Below are 18,813 nucleotides of genomic sequence, written 5' to 3'. Positions count from 1 at the left end.
TTTCTGAGATTAGCGCATACACAGAGAAAATGGAACTTTGAACTTATTTTAAAAGAAAAATACATAATATATGTATATAAAACGACCTCCTTTAAAAATGTGTTTTTTTTCTTCTGTCATTATATTACTTCTGGAAATGTCAATATAACAAAAATATTTTTATCAAAGATTTACAAATTTTTTTTGTAACCTTATTTATTTTTTTATAGTAACTGTAAGAAAAATTATTAATTTATATATAAAAAAACAAACCTATTAGTATTAGAAATTGATCAAAAGTTAAAGAATCGATTTGGCTGAACATGCACAATGTCTGTATTTCGACCTATAACTTTGATGAAGATATCTCAGAGAACTGTCCAACAATGGAATCCAGCCGTAAGTTAATCCTACTACTATTATAAAGGCGAAAGTTTGTATGGATGTATGGATGTTTGTTACTCTTTCACGCAAAAACTACTGAACCGATTACCATGAAATTTGGTATGTAGGTAGCTGAAGACCCAGAATAACACATAGGCTACTTTTTATCCCAGAGTTCCCGCGGGATTGATAGGGTTTCCATGCGGACGAAGTCGCGGGCGGCCTCTAGTTAATTATAATTCACAATTACACTCTTTAATTTCTTGCAATGCCGTGTGGTTCACGGTACTTTAGAATAGGACCACCCCATATCTTTTCCATGGATGTCGTTAAAGGCGACTGCGGAAAAGGCTAATGAGCTTGAGATTCTTCTTTTTGGCAATGGGCTAGCAACCTGACTCTATTTGAATCGCAATTCAATTACAAATCCAAATAACTTGGTCTTTTCAAGACTGTTGGCTCTGTCTACCCCGCAAGCGATAAAGACGTGTTTAGATGTGTGTATGTAGAGTCGTTTTTTAAGTCGATTCTGCTTCCTCTTGGCGGTAAACCTGGCTACATCGTCACCTCTCTGGAGATGAACCTGGGCTGCACCCCTTTTGACTCTGTTCATGTACTTATAAGTAAACCAAAAAAAGAGGAATAACAAGTTTCTCTTCAGACAATAGAAACCTTCGTTCGCGCTTAGAATTTGTAGCGGGAGCGATAGTCAAGGTTTGATCGCCACAGCTTGTTACGTGTGGCCTAGAGATGTCGTCACAAATTGTTCACCCTTGCGCTGAGGTGTTTTTTTTTACATACATACATACATATAATCACGTCTATATCCCTTGCGGGGTAGACAGAGCCAACAGTCTTGTAAAGACTCGTTCAGGCCACGTTCAGCTATTTGGCTTTAAGATAGAATTGAGATTCAAAAAGTGACAGGTTGCTAGCTCATCGCCTAAAAGAAGAATCCCAAATTAATAAGCTTACCCTTAGTCGCCTTTTACGACATCCATGGGAGAGAGATGGAGTGATCCTATTCTTTTTCTATTGGTGCCGGGAACCACACGGCATTTTTTTTCTATTTAGATAAAAACTCTTCAATCATTTTGCCTGTTTGATATTATGCGACGTATCAAGAGCGAATGGATATTCTAAATCCTAAGTAATCTAATCTACGTAGGTACATACCTAATCGGTGACCGGTAGTAGGTTATATCACATGGACAATCTGTGGAACACTCTTAACTAAACAGTTATCATAACGTCAGCCATAAACAAAGATATTATGAAGAATTCGAATAACCATGATAGCTATGGAAGACTCTGATATATAATACTATAGATAATATTATCTATGATATATACTTAGTATTGATACCAACAAAAATAGTCAAAAGCGATAAGATCATATATTACACAATATTGTTTAATTTGTCCGTGACTGCGCAATTTGATGTGTTAATCTAAACATACATAACATTACATAACATATAATCGCGTCTATATCCCGTACGGGGCAGACATAGTCAACAGTCATCAAAAGATGTAATTGAGATTCAAATAGTGACAGGTTGCTAGCTCATCGCCTGAAAGAGGAATCCTAAGTAAATAAGCCTATCCCTTAGTCGCTTTTTACTACATCCATCCATTCTTTTTTATATTTGTGCCGAGAACCACACGGCACGGTTAATCTAAGCAAAATATAAATAAACTAGTGGCCCGCCTGCATGCATACATGCATAGCCTTAACACCCGCACATGATGTACCTTTTTAACGATGAAAGCATTTTCATTATCGGTTCAGTATTTCCGAAGATTAGCCCTTGCAAACAAAGAAACAGGAGTACTTAGTAGTATTGTAGCAGGAGCGATGAATCGGCTCGACCGCCATCAAAGGGAAAATCTTCCACCAAGCTCAGTGTCTAAGACTGGGGAGGATAGACGATGTTGACTCGGAGGTTGCATTATGCTCCAATCCGTGTGATATTTATTTGCGCGATTTAGACTCTTCGCTGCTATTGGCCGAGCGCGTCATTTTCTTCGATATGATTTACAATTGACACCAATTGTAAATCATACCGTGACATAAGTAATCGTGACCTGACCTGGGTATGATCCATGACCAAATTGAAAATCTTACCTTAAAAATGTAAAAAATTTAATGTAATCTGTTAACGAAAATTCAAAGACATTTTGTAATATATTTTGGTATCAGCTTTGCACCCGTGCGAAGCCGGGGGGTCGCTAGTAGGTATATGTATATATACTCCAAATAAAATAAACATACATAGATAATATGTATTTAAAAGAACCAGCTTATCAAAATACGGTTTTCTGATGCATCTAGCAATTTAGTTCACTTATATTTATGTTAGGTTATATATATTTTGTTTATGTATGTTTAGCATTAATTAATTTGTAATTAATTGATAATTGTAACGCACCCTCAACGCTTTTAATGTGCGCTGCTCCTTTGGTTCTTGATTTTACATTTTATTTAGATCGACTGGAAGAAATCCCGATAGGGATGAGTCATTGCACATATCCTTCTAAATCCAATGACAATTTTATATTTTGTTAAAAGTAATTCTTTATGTGAAGCGAGCAATAAAGAGTTTACAAACAAGCAAACATTTTTCAGAGCGTCCTGACGCTTCAGTCGCAGCTGTCGTCGCGGGCCGAGTCCTTCTTGACCGGAGACAGCGCCAACTTTCTGGAAGCCCAGTACCTGGACTGGGCTAAGTCTAAGGGCGCAATTGATTCTGTTAGTATTTATAGCTGAACGCGGCCATTCAGTCTTTTCAAGACTGTTGGCACTGTCTACCCCGCAAGAGATATAGGCGTGACCATATGTATGTATGTAGGATTTATAACTAAGAGCATTGTTTTAAGTGAGAGTTAGCGAGTTTAAATCTTACTTTCGATTCCAGATTCCCATATTTACCTATGTCTCTTTTAACGCTAAAAGCGTTCTGATAAACCTGCTTGTGCAAATTCAGAAAACTTAATGTTGGTAATCATGATCCCAGCCATCTGGGTAAGATTATATCTAATTAAGTACGTATATGACCATTCTTAAGAGCGCTCACGCCTATGTTGTGGCCATAACACTCAGTTGTAGACGCAGAAAAAGATTACAACTTGTCATCAGTAGATACCTACATATGTTAAAATGTATGAAACATAGAGTGTCAATGGTCAAATCAATAAGGAGCACACGCTTAAAATGCGTGATGCGCAGAAAGGCACAGGTTCGAATCCCACCTCGGACTTGTACCAATGACTATTTTCGGAGTTATGTACGTACATTAGTTTGATAACTAACCGATGCTCTTACGGTGAGAGGAAACGTCGTGAGGAAACCTGCACATTCAGACAACTGGACGTGTAACCATATGATACCTACAGGTTCGATTTACCTGAAAAGGTTACGGAGGTCAGACGGGAATCGTTATGTGTAAAAACCAATCCTGGATCCATGGTTAAAAGCATATCCCGGGCTCCTCACCAGAATGGTGAGGATGTAACCGGGACTAAAGCCAGGAGGAAGAAGTATGTAACATAATATTTTCTATAAAAATACAAAGAAGATTATTTTCTAGTCGTGGGACGGGTTTTACGACAGCGTGGCCGGTCCGGCATTGAAGATAGAAGACCTTCAGGATGATTTCAGCCCTTCTACTGTCAGTGAGTACAAAATCACTATACCTTTTAGTTCTAAGGTACATAGAACTTTAAATAAAAGACTTTTAAATTTGACAATGAATTGATGAGAAAGTTTGATGTCCAATCGTTTGACGAAAAAGACAGGGCTGTGTAAGTAGATCATACACTGATTTAACTAAGCATTATCTGTTCCAATTCTATCATTACAAACAAACAGCTGAACGTGGCCTATCAGTCTTTTAAAGACTGTTGGCTCTGTCTACCCCGCAAGGGATATAGACGTGATTATATGTGTGTAGGTATCTGTTCCCCTGGGGCTAACATATTTTAATTTATAAAAGAGTTTAAAAATAATTCATGCCTAGAGGTAAAAGAAAAGATCAGTAGTTGAGATGTGTTATGTTATGAACAAATCATCTTTTTTAGAATCAAAACCAAAGGAGAAAGGAAAATCTGAAGACAAAGAGAAAATTAAGCTTCAAATGGCGGTGCAGAACTTAGTCAGAAGTTACCAGGTAACACTCATCGTCTGAGCTGTAAGTCCACTGTTAAAAGATTGAGATGGTTTGCACCCAAAGCCTTTGTGGTTTTACTATGCTGGCCTTGAATATACCTAACAATATTTTTTTATAGCAGACATGATCAATTAACGTCATATAGGTACTTAGTGCAAAGTAAACTGCATAAATACGTAGATTCAACTTAATTGCACTTGCAAAACCGCAAGGCAGCTTTCAAATGCATTAAATAATGAATATAATACAGATAGTCGAACACCAAACGTATCATACATTGCATCCCTACATGATGATCTCCTATTTGTACCGGAGGGGAAATCCTATCACGGACGATCCCCCTGGTCTTCACCCGGGAGAGTCTGCGACTCCTGGCACTGAGTGTGCCAGATTACCGCACTTAAACCCCTACCCCCTACCTACTATGCTTTCTTTTGCCATTTTGCAGACGGGTGTCGTCAAAATGCTAGTATTGTCAAGACATTTGAATATTTTCTTAACATTGGATTCCAGGCTCGAGGCCACCTCCTGGCCAAAACGGACCCACTCTCCATCAGCATGGCCGCCCGCTTCCTGGTCAAGTCGAAGGCGAAGCCGGACACCAAGGGGCTGGAGTGCCAGATCGTAGCGCGTGAATTGGGAACTATTCTTTGTATGTTTTGGCTAGATTTTGTTACCGTCAACCAATGTGCTCCCCAGCTAACAGGCCTTCTAACAGTTAACAGCTAACAAGCCTAGGAAGTAAGATAGTGGCTTCATGCTGTTGACCTGACCATTTTCATTTCCATAACTGGACCGTGGTCATAGATCCTAAGTTCTCAGGTAGAGTTCAACCTGGGTAAAATGCCATTTAGATGATGATAATCCAGTTTTTTTTAGGCGATGGGCTAGCAATCTGTCACTATTTGAATCTCAATTCTATCATTAAGCCAAATAGCTGAACGTGGCCATTCAGTCTATTCAACACTGTTGGCTCTGTCTACCCCGCAAGGGATATTAGACGTGACCATATGTATGTATGTATAATCCAGTCAATATTGAGTTAAATTTGATAAGTTAAATATTGAGGAATAGTAGCTACATATAAGTACCTACCTACATGCATGCTAAAAACTTTCGGTTCTCATTATAGTTTTTAAATTTCAGGTGAGAAACACATGGACATGACCTTCGAGCTACCAGACAGGACGTGTATTGGCGGCAATGAGACCTCGCTGACGCTCAGGTACCGTTAGGTTTCAATCATAAAGTAAAGCACGAGACTACGACGTCGTCAAAATAGCCACTTCTCGCAATGTCTTGTCTTAAACGGTCTGATTAGCACCAATAGTTCTGCTTCACTACACTAGTGCATTAAATAACTATGTTCAAATCTGATTTGGGTTGTCAGATGAACAGTATGAGACTGAGATTGGCTTACCCATGTAAATTGTGGTCATAGGAGAACAAGATGAATTAAGGAGGATACAAACGAAACAAATGCCGTAGGATGGAGAGCTGGGCTAAGTTACTGGGAAAATAGAATCAGACTAGGCTTACATTTTGGTTTTATGACTACTCCAGAGATAACGTTACCCAGACAAACGTCACGATGATGGGTAATAAACTTTTGTGGACAGCTGGGCTACGTTTTTGGGTAAACAAAATCGGACGAGGCTTACTACTGTGATCATAGGTCTACCCTAGAGCTTACTAATAACCAGAGATCGGAATAGGTAGATTGATTTTATGTTCTTGCATCATGAATTACCATAGAAAGCATAACATGGATAAGCCTCTTTTCCGGGATTCCATTTCAGTAGGTACATACTCTTAAACAGTAAACTATATTGTCCGCGGGTAACATAGGACTACAATTTACGTGAACGAAGTCGAGGGAAAACAGCTACCACTAATATATACTTCATCCCAATTTTAAAATTCCGGAAAAAATCTTAATAATTTACAAATCCCGCAATCCCGGACGGAGGCATGTCCATATATATATATACGTTTCAGTACATTAACCCCAATTCAATCTACCTATTCCGATCTTTACTAATAACATATATATATAGTTAGTATATGATTATATTATTGCTAAAAACACAGTGACTTACCGCTTTTTACTGAATCATCTAGTTCCTTTATTGTTTGCCGGTTGACTGGAAGAGATCACTTCATGGGATAAGTCCGCCATTGCAAGTGATTTGTTTCTTTTATAACTATCTATGTACTTACTATTTTCTTGTTACTGTGTAAATTTCTATGCAATAAATATATAAGTGCCGTGTGGTTCCCGGCACCAATATAAAAAAGGTAGAACCACTCCATCTCATTTCTCATAGATGTCATAAGAGGCGACTAAGGGACAGGCTTATAATCTTGGAATTCTTATTTTAGGCGATGGGCTTGCACATTGTCGCTATTTAAATCTCAAATCTATCATCAAGCCAAACAGCAGAACGTGGCCAATCAGTCTCTTCAAGATTGTTGGCTCTGTCTACCCCAAAGGGGTAAAGACGTGACTATATGTATGTATGTAAAGATATTAGATAGATAGATAGATAGATTAAAAAGTTTATTCAGTTGCTACAGACACAAAATACAGAGTTAAAAAAAACATTATAAAAAACACAGTTGAGATTCATTTGCGTGCTGCAGCAAGTAGAAAAGGTCATAACTCAGCGGAATTTTTGCACTAACTGAAGTGCAAAACGCTGATTTTCAGTTATCACCATTTAAAGTGGGTGCGGGCGCTAAAGTGAAAGAAAGAAAATATAAAATAATAAATTTATGTGCAAAAGATTATGGGAATGTCTATGTACCTATAGATAGATAAACAGGAAAATACGAAAAATGTTAGTTAATTTTTATTAGTTGTAGATAATAATATAAAAAGTATACAGTATAAATATATGTATAGGTATATACAAGTAAAAATAAAAAAAAAAAAAAGAAAAAAAAAAAAATATTACAAACAAACAAAAATTTTCAGGGAAATCGTCGCCCGTCTAGAGCGGACTTACTGCGGCTCGATCGGAGTCGAGTACATGCACTGTTACGACCTGGATTCGTTGCAGTTCATCAGGGAGAAGATGGAACACCCCACCGCCTTCGACAAGACAGCGGAGGAGAAGAGGCTCATCATGAGGCGGCTCACGAAGGCTGTTTTGTAAGTAAAAATTATTTGGGTGGCCGTGTGGTTCCCGACACCTGTTATAATAAAAAAAGAATAGGACCACTCCTGCTCTTTCCCATGGATGTCGTTAAAGGCGATTAAGAGATAGGCTTATAGGTTAACTAGGGATTCTTTTTTAGGCGACAACCCAACAGCTGAACGTGTGCAATCAGTATTTTTAAAATTGTTGACTCGATCTAACCATCAAGGGATATAGACGTGATTATATGTATGTATGTATGTTAGAAATAAAAAGCGAAACAGCTATCCCAGAGTCCCGCGATCAAAACCGCATCGCGAGTGTCATGCTGCATTATTTATATAGCGATATTCATCAGCTTATTTTAAAGTGACTTGTGAGAAATTAGAGTTGAACCTAGTTGTTATAAAGGAATCAGTGTTGCGAATAAAAGGAAACTCTTTGTTTATGACTAATTGAAAACCATACATACATATGGTCACGTCTATAACCCTCGCGGGGTAGACAGAGCCAACAGTCTTGAAAAGACTGAATGGCCACGTTCAGCCATTAGGTACTGCTACGAAAACCATGGACAAAGTATTTATTTTTTTTCTAGCCTAGAGAAATACTTCGCAACCAAATGGCCCGCTGAGAAGAGATTCGGCCTGGAGGGCGGTGAAAGTATGATCGTGATGCTGGAGGAGATCGTGGACACGAGCACTAGACTCGGGGTGCAGTCCATCGTCATGGCCATGCAGCATCGAGGTAGGAATTGTTATGGAAAGAATAGAATAGAATAGATTTATTTTCAAAATTGGATACAATAAGGTATCACTTATTGACGTCACAAGACTAGAATAGAATAGATTTTATATATGTATATTAGATTTATAGATTAGACTACTTAGCTGTTCCCGCGACTTTGTCCGCGTGGAATAGTTATTTTGGGCATCATTGAAGCCCTCATATTATATTTTCACATTCTCCATTATTTATTCGCTCCTAATAGTTGCAGCGTGATGTTATATAGCCTAAAGCCGATTTATGGTCTATCATACATCCTAGATAAATGGTCTATTCAACTTAAAAAGATTTTTTATTTCGAACCTTAAGTTTAGAAGTTCCTGAAATTAGCGCGTTCAAACAAACAAACAAACTCTTCAGCTTTATAATATAAGTATAGATAAATAGATTAATTGAGAAGTGCCCTTTATCGGCGTCATCATCCACACTGTATGCACTTATGCAAAATTTAACGTACATCAGTTCAGGGTTTTGACGTGAAAGACGGAAAAACAAACACACTCATTATCAAAAGAATGAGTGTGAGGGTAACAAGAAAGTTTGATAAACTTGAAGCAAGTGAAATCCACAGTTTTTGTTCTGCCTAACCTTGTGAGAAACAGGGGTAAAATCTAAAAATTGACAACAGTTCTGGTTATACAGGGGTGAAATCTAAAAATTGACAAAAGTTATGGTTATACTTAGGTACAGGGGTGAAATTGAAAAATTGACAACAGTTCTGAACAATGTATTCTCTCGTCCACATTCTATTCTAAGTTTAGATATTTGTGAAGTTGACGTTGTTGAAGAAAATGCTGCAGTGCAGTTTGTTACCGCTTCTTCTGCAATAACGCCTTGGAAGCGGCAGTAAACTAAGTTTTTAAGTAATTTATTTGACGTCAACCTATGTTGTGAAACTAAAAGTTTTGACAATTATTAAGCGGTATAAAATATCCTATAATAATGAATAAAAATTTTGAATTTGAATATAATGATGCATTATCCTTACATCAGGTCGTCTCAACATGTTGGTGAACGTGTGTAGGAAACAATTGACTGATATTTTCGCTCAGTTCAAACCAATGGAACCGAAAGAACCTGTGAGTATTTAAAACATACATATAATCATGTCTATATCCCTTGCGGGGTAGACAGAGCCAACAGTCGTGAAGAGACTGATAGGCCACGTTCAGCTATATGGCTTTAAGATAGAATTGTGATTCAAATAGTGACAGATTGCTAGCCCATCGCCTACATGAGGAATCCCAATTATATAAGCCTATCCTCTAATCGCCTATTTTTCTTTTATTAGTGCTAGGAACCACACGGCATATTTTTTTTTATAAAAGACACGATTCATGCTGTCGCTACTGGACTATTTCTCATGTCTGTGATTGGCTGTGGCATTTAACGATTCGATTTTACAAATTTAAAAAAAAAGACTATTAGCTTCTCTCTTGTCTGCATTTAGGGTTCCGGTGACATCAAGTACCACTTGGGTACTTACATCCACCGCTTCATCCGTAGAACTAACAAGTACATAAAGGTGTCGATGAGCTGCAATCCGTCTCATTTGGAGGTGGTGTCTCCGGTCGTGGTGGGGAAAACCAGGGCCGAACAGTTCTGGAAGGGGGATAGTAATGGCGATAAGGTCAATTTCTTTTATTGATTCTCTGACATTACGTTTTCCTGGTTGAGTTTTTGAGCTGTCAGTTGTGGTATCTATAAGTGATATGACTTTAGGTAATTTGATAGTTGACCATTTTCGGAGGATACTCAAACATTCATAGGAAAGGAGGGAGACTTGAAATTCAGAGAGGGTGAATATACCTATCTACTACTGAAAATCATTTATGGATTACTAGAGGTCGCCCGCGACTTCGTCCGCATGGAAACCCTATCAATCCCGCGGAAACTCCGGGATAAAAAGTAGCCTATATGATGTTCTGGGTCTTCAGCTACCTACATACCAAATTTCATCGTAATCGGTTCAGTAGTTTTTGCGTGAAAGAGTAACAAACATCCATACTGACATCCTGACAGACTCACAAATTTACGCATTTATAATTTTTCAATTTTAGTATATGTATGTTTCGTATACGAAAAGCCGTTAAAGAAAATATACCTAATTAGAAAATTTGACGTAATCGGCCTAACTTGATCTTTAACAGCAAATTGTATATTTCCTATGGCAAACATAAATACTCGTAGGTGTCCCTTCTATCGGTTCAAGTAATGACATTTCTCAATATGCACCTGTCAGATCATGTCTATCATCATGCACGGCGACGCGGCCTTCAGCGGCCAAGGTGTGGTGTACGAGACCTTCACGATGAGCAACCTGCCCAGCTTCACCACCCACGGCAGCATCCACATTGTGTGTAACAACCAGATAGGATACACCACCGACCCTCGCTTCGCCAGGAGCTCTCCTTACTGCTCAGGTTCATATTTAGCGTCTTACATACATACATACATAAACTCACGCCTCTTTCCCGGAGGGGTAGGCACAGACTACCTCTTTCCACTTGCCACGATCCCTGCATACTTCCTTTGCTTCATCCACATTCATAACTCTCTTCATGCAAGCTCGGCGGTTTCGGGCACTTTTGACCTGACCCTTCACCAGGACGTCCTTAATTTAGCGTCTTATTTGTCTGATTCTTTCACAATTGTATTGAGTGACGTCCACATGTTGTACAGTTATCTTATAGATCACACCACACCTCCTTCGCTTCGCAAGGAGCTCCCTTACTGTTCAAAAGAAGAGTTAGTCAAACTCAAAAGTATCATTAATTTATATGGGACATTTCAAACTTAACTGTAGAATTGTCATATCTTTTGGTTTCACAACATTGGTTGACGTCAAATAAATAACTCGATAACAAAGTTAACTTCCAAAGCGTCAGTGCAGAAGAAGTGCATTGTAGTATTTTCTTCTAAAACGTCAACTTTACAATTACACAAATAACCTCGAATTGGCAAGAAGTCACGAGATGGCTTCTTTAGTGGCCTTTTGTAGAAGAAAGCAGGGAACAGGTCATTCCATAGACGTCAATAAAGTGAGTCAATCTGTGATGACACGACATTATTCTCTTGACATTTGTCCTTGTCCATCCTGGATACTGTGGTCACATTACCTGTTAATCTTTATGTTTCAAAACAGATATAGCGAAATGCGTGGACGCGCCCATTCTCCACGTGAACAGCGATGATGCAGAAGCGGTGGCGCACGTAGCTCGAGTGGCCATCAGTTACCGCTGCGAGTTCAAGAAGGACGTGGTGATAGACTTCGTGTGCTACCGCCGGTTCGGCCACAGCGAGGAGGACGAGCCGATGTTCACCCAGCCCTTCATGTATAAGAAGATCAAGACTATGACCACTGGTATGTTTATGTTCTCACTTGTTCGAGTTAGGATGCCGGAGACTGGATAAAGTGGAGAGAGAAATGTTTGGAAACAAATCAGGAGCACTCTAGGGTGAGAAAGATCTTTCTGCCTGCTCTGCTGATCTCAGTAGAAGGGACCTCTTGGAGCAATAGCAATCCAAGTGGTCATGCAATGGGTTAACAAAAATTTGGTTTGGATCATCAATATGAGAGAGAATAAATAATATATGCCGTGTGGTTCTCTGCACTTTGGAATAGAACCACTCCATATCTTCCCATGGATGTCGTAAAAGGCGACTTAGGAAAGCCATGCAGCTGAACTTGGCCGTAAGCCGCAAGGGGATATAGACGTGACTGTATGTATGTACAAATAATGTGGCACAGACTTCTACCCTTAATCACGAAAAGAAACCGCTTTTATAATAAATTTAAGTACCTACGCTTGACCTCAATCTGCCTGGTGGTAAGAAAGATGAGGCCTAAGGTGGTGAGGCACAAGCTTATATAGTGCCTATTCACTTTTCCCTTAAATCTTAAAATCCCAAAGTTATATGTATCGGGGCAGAGAGATGGTGGGAGGAAATTCCGAATCACAAGTGTTCTTAAATACAGTGGACAAGATATACGAAGCAAAGCTGAAGGCGGAGGGTGTGATAACCGACGCGGACATCAAGCAGTGGGAGAAGGAGTACATGGACACGCTGAACAAGCACTTCGAGCTGGCGAAGAAGGTCACCAAGCTCAGCATCATGGACTGGATCGACACGCCCTGGACTGGCTTCTTTGAGGCCAAAGACCCTAAGAAGGTAAGATCACGTTATATCTAATAGTAACTTGTGACGTTTAGCTAGCCTTACCCTGGCATGCGAGGCTCTGCTGGGGTGGACATTATTTTTCCATCGCGTCTCGTGGGAATCGCATGGCTGCAAATTTTAAAAAGCACCTAATTGGCGGCCATGATGTCCGCACCCCATCACGTCTCGTTCCCGGAGGTAGTGGTATGCGGTCTGCGGAAGATGACTGATAGTTTAAAAATTCATAGAATAGAGATAATCTTTATTCGACGAGTGTTACAATTTTTTAAAGGGCGTGGGCTTAGCTATACTTTCGAAATTAAGCAACTTCTCGGCTGAGCTGCTTAACTTGGTAAGCGCCTGAATCGACCAAATGCGAAAGCTTTGGCGTCCTTTGGATAATGGTTGTTGTACTAAGTAGGTCGAAGTGGTAATTATCGTGGTTACCTCTTACGACATCCAAGCGAAAAAGCAGCCTCGAATGTACCAGAGACCAAACCTTGTGCCCTGATATATTTAATAACTAGCCGAATCTAGAAAGAAAATTAATCTCGCTTGCATTAAGTATAAAAACACACTGTGCTTAACTGCCTTCTTCTTCCACTCTGGAGAGGAGCTCGGGTAAGCCCCTGACCCAGAGGCCCGGATTGGGTGAATCAGATTTTTACAAGGAAGCGACTCCCGTCTGACCTCCGCAACTGTGCTTCAACTAGAATCTATTTGTGTGATATAACCATAAACATCCCCAGATCGAGGAGACTGGCATATGCGAAGCGACAATATCCACGATCTCGCAGCACTTCTGCAAGCCGCCGGAACTTTGGGCGTTCGAGCTACACAAAGGACTCGGCAGGATCCTGCAGAACAGAGAAAAGATGGTAAGAAACATGTTGTAACAGGCAACACTGTGACAAGCACGGTGATTGGTCGGGCGCATCACGCCACCACCAGGAAGAGACTTCCCGCGCGCTACCGCGACGATTTGTGAGTTATGTTTTTGGTTATTTCGTTTTAAGTTTTATTATTTAATTTGTTTTTTGTAGTGTACGTTAATCCATGACTATAAACTAAGTTAATCTGTGTTACCATATGTATGTATGTATGTGTATGGTGTAGCGGAAGCGATGATTCGTGCTCTTCTTCGAAATCTTCCACCAGGCTAGATGTTTGTTTATTTAAACTTTATTAAACAAACAATGTTGATAATGTTAAATCCGTTATTTAAATGTTGTCTGAATGTGCAGGTTTCCTCGCGATTTTTCCCTAACCGTAAAAGCATCGGTTAGTAATCAAACTAATGTGCATAATTTTGAAAATAGTGACGTGCGGTGTACCTACCAACCAGAAGCAAACCCTGACTTCTTCTTCGGGGAAAATGCAACCGGGGTAATGTCTGAAGTCTGTTGCATGTTTTCCTGAAGATGAAACTGACTGTTTCCTTTAGGTAAAAGAGGGTGTAGCGGACTGGGCCATGGGTGAAGCCCTGGCATACGGTTCTCTGCTACGAGACGGCGTCCACATCAGGTTCACTGGTGAGGACGTTGAGAGAGGCACCATGGCTCATAGGTAAGTTGTATCCGTTTTGGATTGGTTACCTACTTGTGTCATATGATTAACTAGCGACCCGCCCCGGCTTCGCACGGGTGCAAATTTTTAAAATATATCTATTCTATTCAATAGTATAGATTTAAATTTATATAAATGTCAAATAATCAAAAGAATGACCTTTAGTAGAATAAACATTTGACGGAAATGTGCAGGCACCACGTATACCATCACCAGGGGGTAGATGGCGCCACCTACCGCGTCTTCGACCAGTTGTACCCGGACCAGGCCATTTACAGTCTGCACAACAGCGCCCTCAGCGAGTTTGGTAAGTGGACCATACTTCTTACGACTAAAGATAACGTCAATGCGTGTGAGCATTTATTACTTAAGCTATTATAGAACACTAGCTTGTATGCGCAGCCTGCTACGCGCGAATTTAGCGCCATCTATAATAATACACATTTTTACCAAATCCCGCGGGAGTATACCTTTGACCATGGACACTGGATTGAGTGAGTCAGATTTTACACGAAGCGATTCCCGTCTGACCTCCGTAACCTTTGCAGGGGAACTAACCCGTATTGAATCGATCATTGTTACACATCCAGTGCATGAATGTGCAGGTTTCCTCACGATGTTTTTCCTCACCCTAAGGACATCGGTTGGTATTCAAACTATTGTAAATAACTTCGAAAATAATCATTGGCTTATGGCTGAGCTGGTATTCAAATCTGTGTCTCTTTGCGCTACACGTATTTTATCTGGGCACCTTATGCATAAATTAATTAGTGTCATTTAAAATTTAAAATCTCCTCAACCGTATAAATTGTATTACTTATTAGCCATAAATTATTTGAACTAGAGGCCGCCCGCGACTTCTTCCGCATGGAAACCCTATCAATTCCGCGGGGACTCCGGGGTAAAAAGTAGCCTATATGTTATTCTGGATCTTCAGCTACCTACATGCTAAATTTTATCGTAATCGGTTTAGTAGTTTTTGCGTGAAAGACTAACAAACATTCATACTGACAAACTCACAAACTTTCGCATTTATAAAATTAGTAGGATTTATTTTCTAGTTACAAAATGTATCCAAGTATGTGATTATAAATATTTACGCACATTATTGTAGATATAAACTCTAATACTAGTTCATCAGGGTACCGTATTCGTTCACGGATCATTCACAAGCAATTCATAAAGCACTAGAACAGAATAGATTTATTTTCAAAATTGGATACAAGGTATCACTTATTGACGTCACATCACTTAAATCTAATTATAACTGTACTACCGCTTCCAAAGCGCATGTGTAGAAGAAGCGGCGGAACAAACTACACTGCAGCATTTTCATCGGATTCATCATTCCTCATAAAGGCATCCTCGGTTTCGAAGTGGGCTACTCTTACTCGAGTCCGAACCTGCTTACGATATGGGAGGCGCAGTACGGTGACTTTGCGGACACGGCGCAGCCCGTGTTCGACACGTTCATCGCGAACGGCGAGAGCAAGTGGGTCGCGCAGTCCGGTCTCGTGGTGCAACTGCCCCACGGGATAGATGGCGCTGTTAGTATTTCTATGTTATACATACATACATACATATAGTCACTTCTATATCCCTTGCGGGGTAGACAAAGCCAACAGTCTCGATCGAATGGTAGATCGAATGGCCACGTTCAGCTATTTGGCTTAATGATAGAATTGAGATTCAAATAGTGACAGGTTGCTAGCTCGTCGCCTAAAAAGAATCCCAAGTTAGTAAGCCTTTCCCTTAGTCGCCTTTTACGTCATCCATGGGAAAGAGATGGAGTGGTCCTATTCTTTTTTGTATTGGTGCCGGGAACCACACGGCACATTTCTTTGTTATAAGTTACGCCTAACCGTATAGACCCGGTGGCGTCCTCATCAGAAGGCCAGGGTCCGGCTGGTCCAAGTGATAACCTTAATTATGGGGTATATAGTCAAGTTTTCACAGAAAGCGTCTGACTTTCACGTGACCTCCACAAATTTGCAGGGTGAATTCAAGCACATTGGATCATGGTGAAACATACCTATAGTCGCCGAAAATTTCATAGTATAGTAACATCCTAGAAACCAACACCTTATGTTAGAGAGATCATAAAATTTAATTCCATAATTTCTAACATCGGCGTCGCACAGGGCCCAGAGCATTCGTCTGGGCGAGTGGAGCGTTACCTCCAACAAGCTGACGATGACGAGGACATCATACCGGATCTGGACGACCCCGAATTTGTGGGTGAGTCAGCCTTATTGACGAGATGAAATACTAATATGACTACTAGTTAATAACTCAATGACACACAGACTTAAATTTAAATATTTGCGAAAATTTTATTGTTCTAATTTCTATGCGAGTGAAATCCCTAGATCAGGTGAGATAAAAGACTAATTCCTAACCTAATCTCTTCACTACATAGTATAAAACAAAGTCGCTATTTTAGTCTGTTTGCTTAAATCTTTAAAATTACGCAACGGATTTTGATGCGGTTTTTTGTAACAGGTAGAGTGATTCAAGAGGAAGGTTTTTATGTATAATTTTTTCCGAATTTTGCACCCGTGCGAAGCCGGGGCGGGTCGCTAGTTCTTTTGTAAATCATTCTAAGCTTTTGCTTCTTTTGCATCCTTTGAAAACTAACAAACATAGCCTTTGTAAATACTCAGTGAAACAGCTCCGAGCTTGCAACTGGATCGTCATGAACCTGACGACGCCAGCGAACTACTTCCACATGATCCGGCGGCAGCTCGCCATGCCCTTCAGGAAGCCGGTCATTCTGATGACGCCCAAGGTCGGCTTGAAACATCCCTACTACAGGTCCAATTTCAAAGATTTCAAGCTGGGAACCTGCTTTCAGAGGTACGCTTTTGAACTAATTTGTTATAATTTTCTTAGCCAGTTGCCCAAATAGTCAGCGATGAACATTTACCTACTGACTTGACAATGAACTGTAGGCATAGAATAATAAAAACACAGTTACCTTCATTCATTGTGTCTTTGTCATTCATTTTTCTAAATTTCGAAACTTGTGTTACGAGATACTAACTCAACGATACTATTTAGAATAAATACTTACTTACATAGATAAACATCCAAGACCCAGGCCAATCAGAGAAAGTTCAAACATTATAACTCATGTCTTCTACACAGGGCGATTCCAGAAAGCGGGCCGGCGTCGCAGAAGCCTGAATGCGTGCAAAAACTACTATTCTGTTCGGGAAAAGTGGCCATCACCATCGACGAACTGCGCAAAGAGAAGAAGCTGGAGGACAAAATAGCAATGTGTCGTATTGAGCAACTGTACCCGTTCCCCTACGACCTGGTGCTGCGCGAATATTGCAAATACGAGAAGGCCAAGGTCTTCTTCTGTCAGGAGGAGCATAAAAATCAGGGCCCGTGGCCGTTTTGCGGCGTTCGAATTTCGAATTTGCTCGGGAGGAAAATTGGGTACTTAATTTTTTTTTGTGTGCAGTTCTACTAATATATTATCAAAACTGTTGGGTTTGGAGTACAGGGACTTAACTATACATATTAGGTACTAGAGGCCGCCCGCGACTTCGTCCGCATGGAAACCCTATCAATCCCGCGGGAACTCTGGGATAAAAAGTAGCCTATGTGTTATTCTGGGTCTTCAGCTACCTACATACCAAATTTCATGGTAATCGGTTCAGTAGTTTTTGCGTGAAAGAGTAACAAACATCCATACATCCATACAAACTTTCGCCTTTATAATAGTAGTAGGATATAGAGGCCGCCCGCGACTTCGTCCGCATGGAAACCCTATCAATCCCGCGGGAACTCTGGGATAAAAAGTAGCCTATGTGTTATTCTGGGTCTTCAGCTACCTACATACCAAATTTCATGGTAATCGGTTCAGTAGTTTTTGCGTGAAAGAGTAACAAACATCCATACATCATATCCTTTATTTGAAAAAATGTTAAATTTTCAATACTTACCTAACCTAACATAAAGCCTTTCAAATTCAAATGTAATTTTTTTGTTGTTTTGATCTCAGGTGCATTTCACGTCCGTCGAGCTCAGCATCCGCGACTGGCATCAAATGGATCCACGCGAAGGAACTGAAAGAACTTAAAGATAAGATCATTGCGTTGTGAAAGTTACTGTGATATTACGAAACCTATTGGCTGTGAAATAAATTGTTAGTGTGAACTCGCAAGGTTTTATTCCACCTTAATACTCCTATTATTCACTCATTTATTCATATAAGTGCGTATATATCCGTTGCGGAATAGTCAGAGCCAACAGTCTTGCAAGACTGACAGACGACGTTCAACAGTTTGGCTAAATGTTAGAATTGAGATTCAAATACTGACAGGTTGTTAGCCCATCGCCTTAAATGGAAATCCCATTTTGTAAGCTTATCCCTTAGTCGCCTTTTATGACATTCGTGAATGGAAAGTGGAAAGATGGAGTGGTCCTATTTGTTGTCCCAGGATTTTGTCCCATTGTCGGAACCACTCGGGAGAACTGTTTCCCGAAGTCCCATTACTTAATTTAAATTAGTTTTCTGCTTTTATTTTGCTTAGCTTTAAAGGTACCTAGTAGACACGTACAAAACACGTAGGTATGTAAATTTTCCAATTATTCATAATCCAATATCTTCGATCTTT

The 18,813-nt window shown here is 39.9% G+C and overlaps 1 protein-coding gene across 1 annotated transcript; it reads left to right on the top strand.

Moving 5' to 3' along the window:
* Positions 1 to 290: 290 nt before the first annotated feature.
* On the top strand, positions 291 to 18,344 carry LOC106142276 (2-oxoglutarate dehydrogenase, mitochondrial). Its single transcript, XM_060944372.1, has 21 exons — positions 291 to 378; positions 2,993 to 3,115; positions 3,954 to 4,038; positions 4,444 to 4,532; positions 5,046 to 5,184; positions 5,679 to 5,757; positions 7,510 to 7,686; positions 8,271 to 8,419; positions 9,452 to 9,537; positions 9,909 to 10,088; positions 10,701 to 10,881; positions 11,604 to 11,822; positions 12,438 to 12,631; positions 13,369 to 13,497; positions 14,064 to 14,185; positions 14,380 to 14,492; positions 15,545 to 15,732; positions 16,327 to 16,423; positions 16,849 to 17,041; positions 17,333 to 17,629; positions 18,198 to 18,344. The coding sequence occupies exons 1-21, from the start codon at positions 310 to 312 to the stop codon at positions 18,295 to 18,297; spliced, it is 3,009 nt and encodes a 1,002-aa protein (XP_060800355.1). The 5' UTR covers positions 291 to 309; the 3' UTR covers positions 18,298 to 18,344.
* Positions 18,345 to 18,813: the final 469 nt, after the last annotated feature.

This window comes from Amyelois transitella, chromosome 5, assembly GCF_032362555.1.
Source record: "Amyelois transitella isolate CPQ chromosome 5, ilAmyTran1.1, whole genome shotgun sequence".
Classification (NCBI taxonomy): domain Eukaryota; kingdom Metazoa; phylum Arthropoda; class Insecta; order Lepidoptera; family Pyralidae; genus Amyelois; species Amyelois transitella.
This window is presented reverse-complemented; position numbering and strand designations above follow the sequence as displayed.

Excerpts from the sequence above, each read along its gene's own strand:
- LOC106142276 (XM_060944372.1), top strand. The coding sequence starts at position 310 with ATGTCTGTATTTCGACCTATAACTTTGATGAAGATATCTCAGAGAACT. Across the intron at positions 379-2,992 it reads TCCAACAATGGAATCCAGCC|AGCGTCCTGACGCTTCAGTC; the intron begins GTAAGTTAATCC and ends AACATTTTTCAG. Across the intron at positions 17,630-18,197 it reads TTGCTCGGGAGGAAAATTGG|GTGCATTTCACGTCCGTCGA; the intron begins GTACTTAATTTT and ends TTTTGATCTCAG.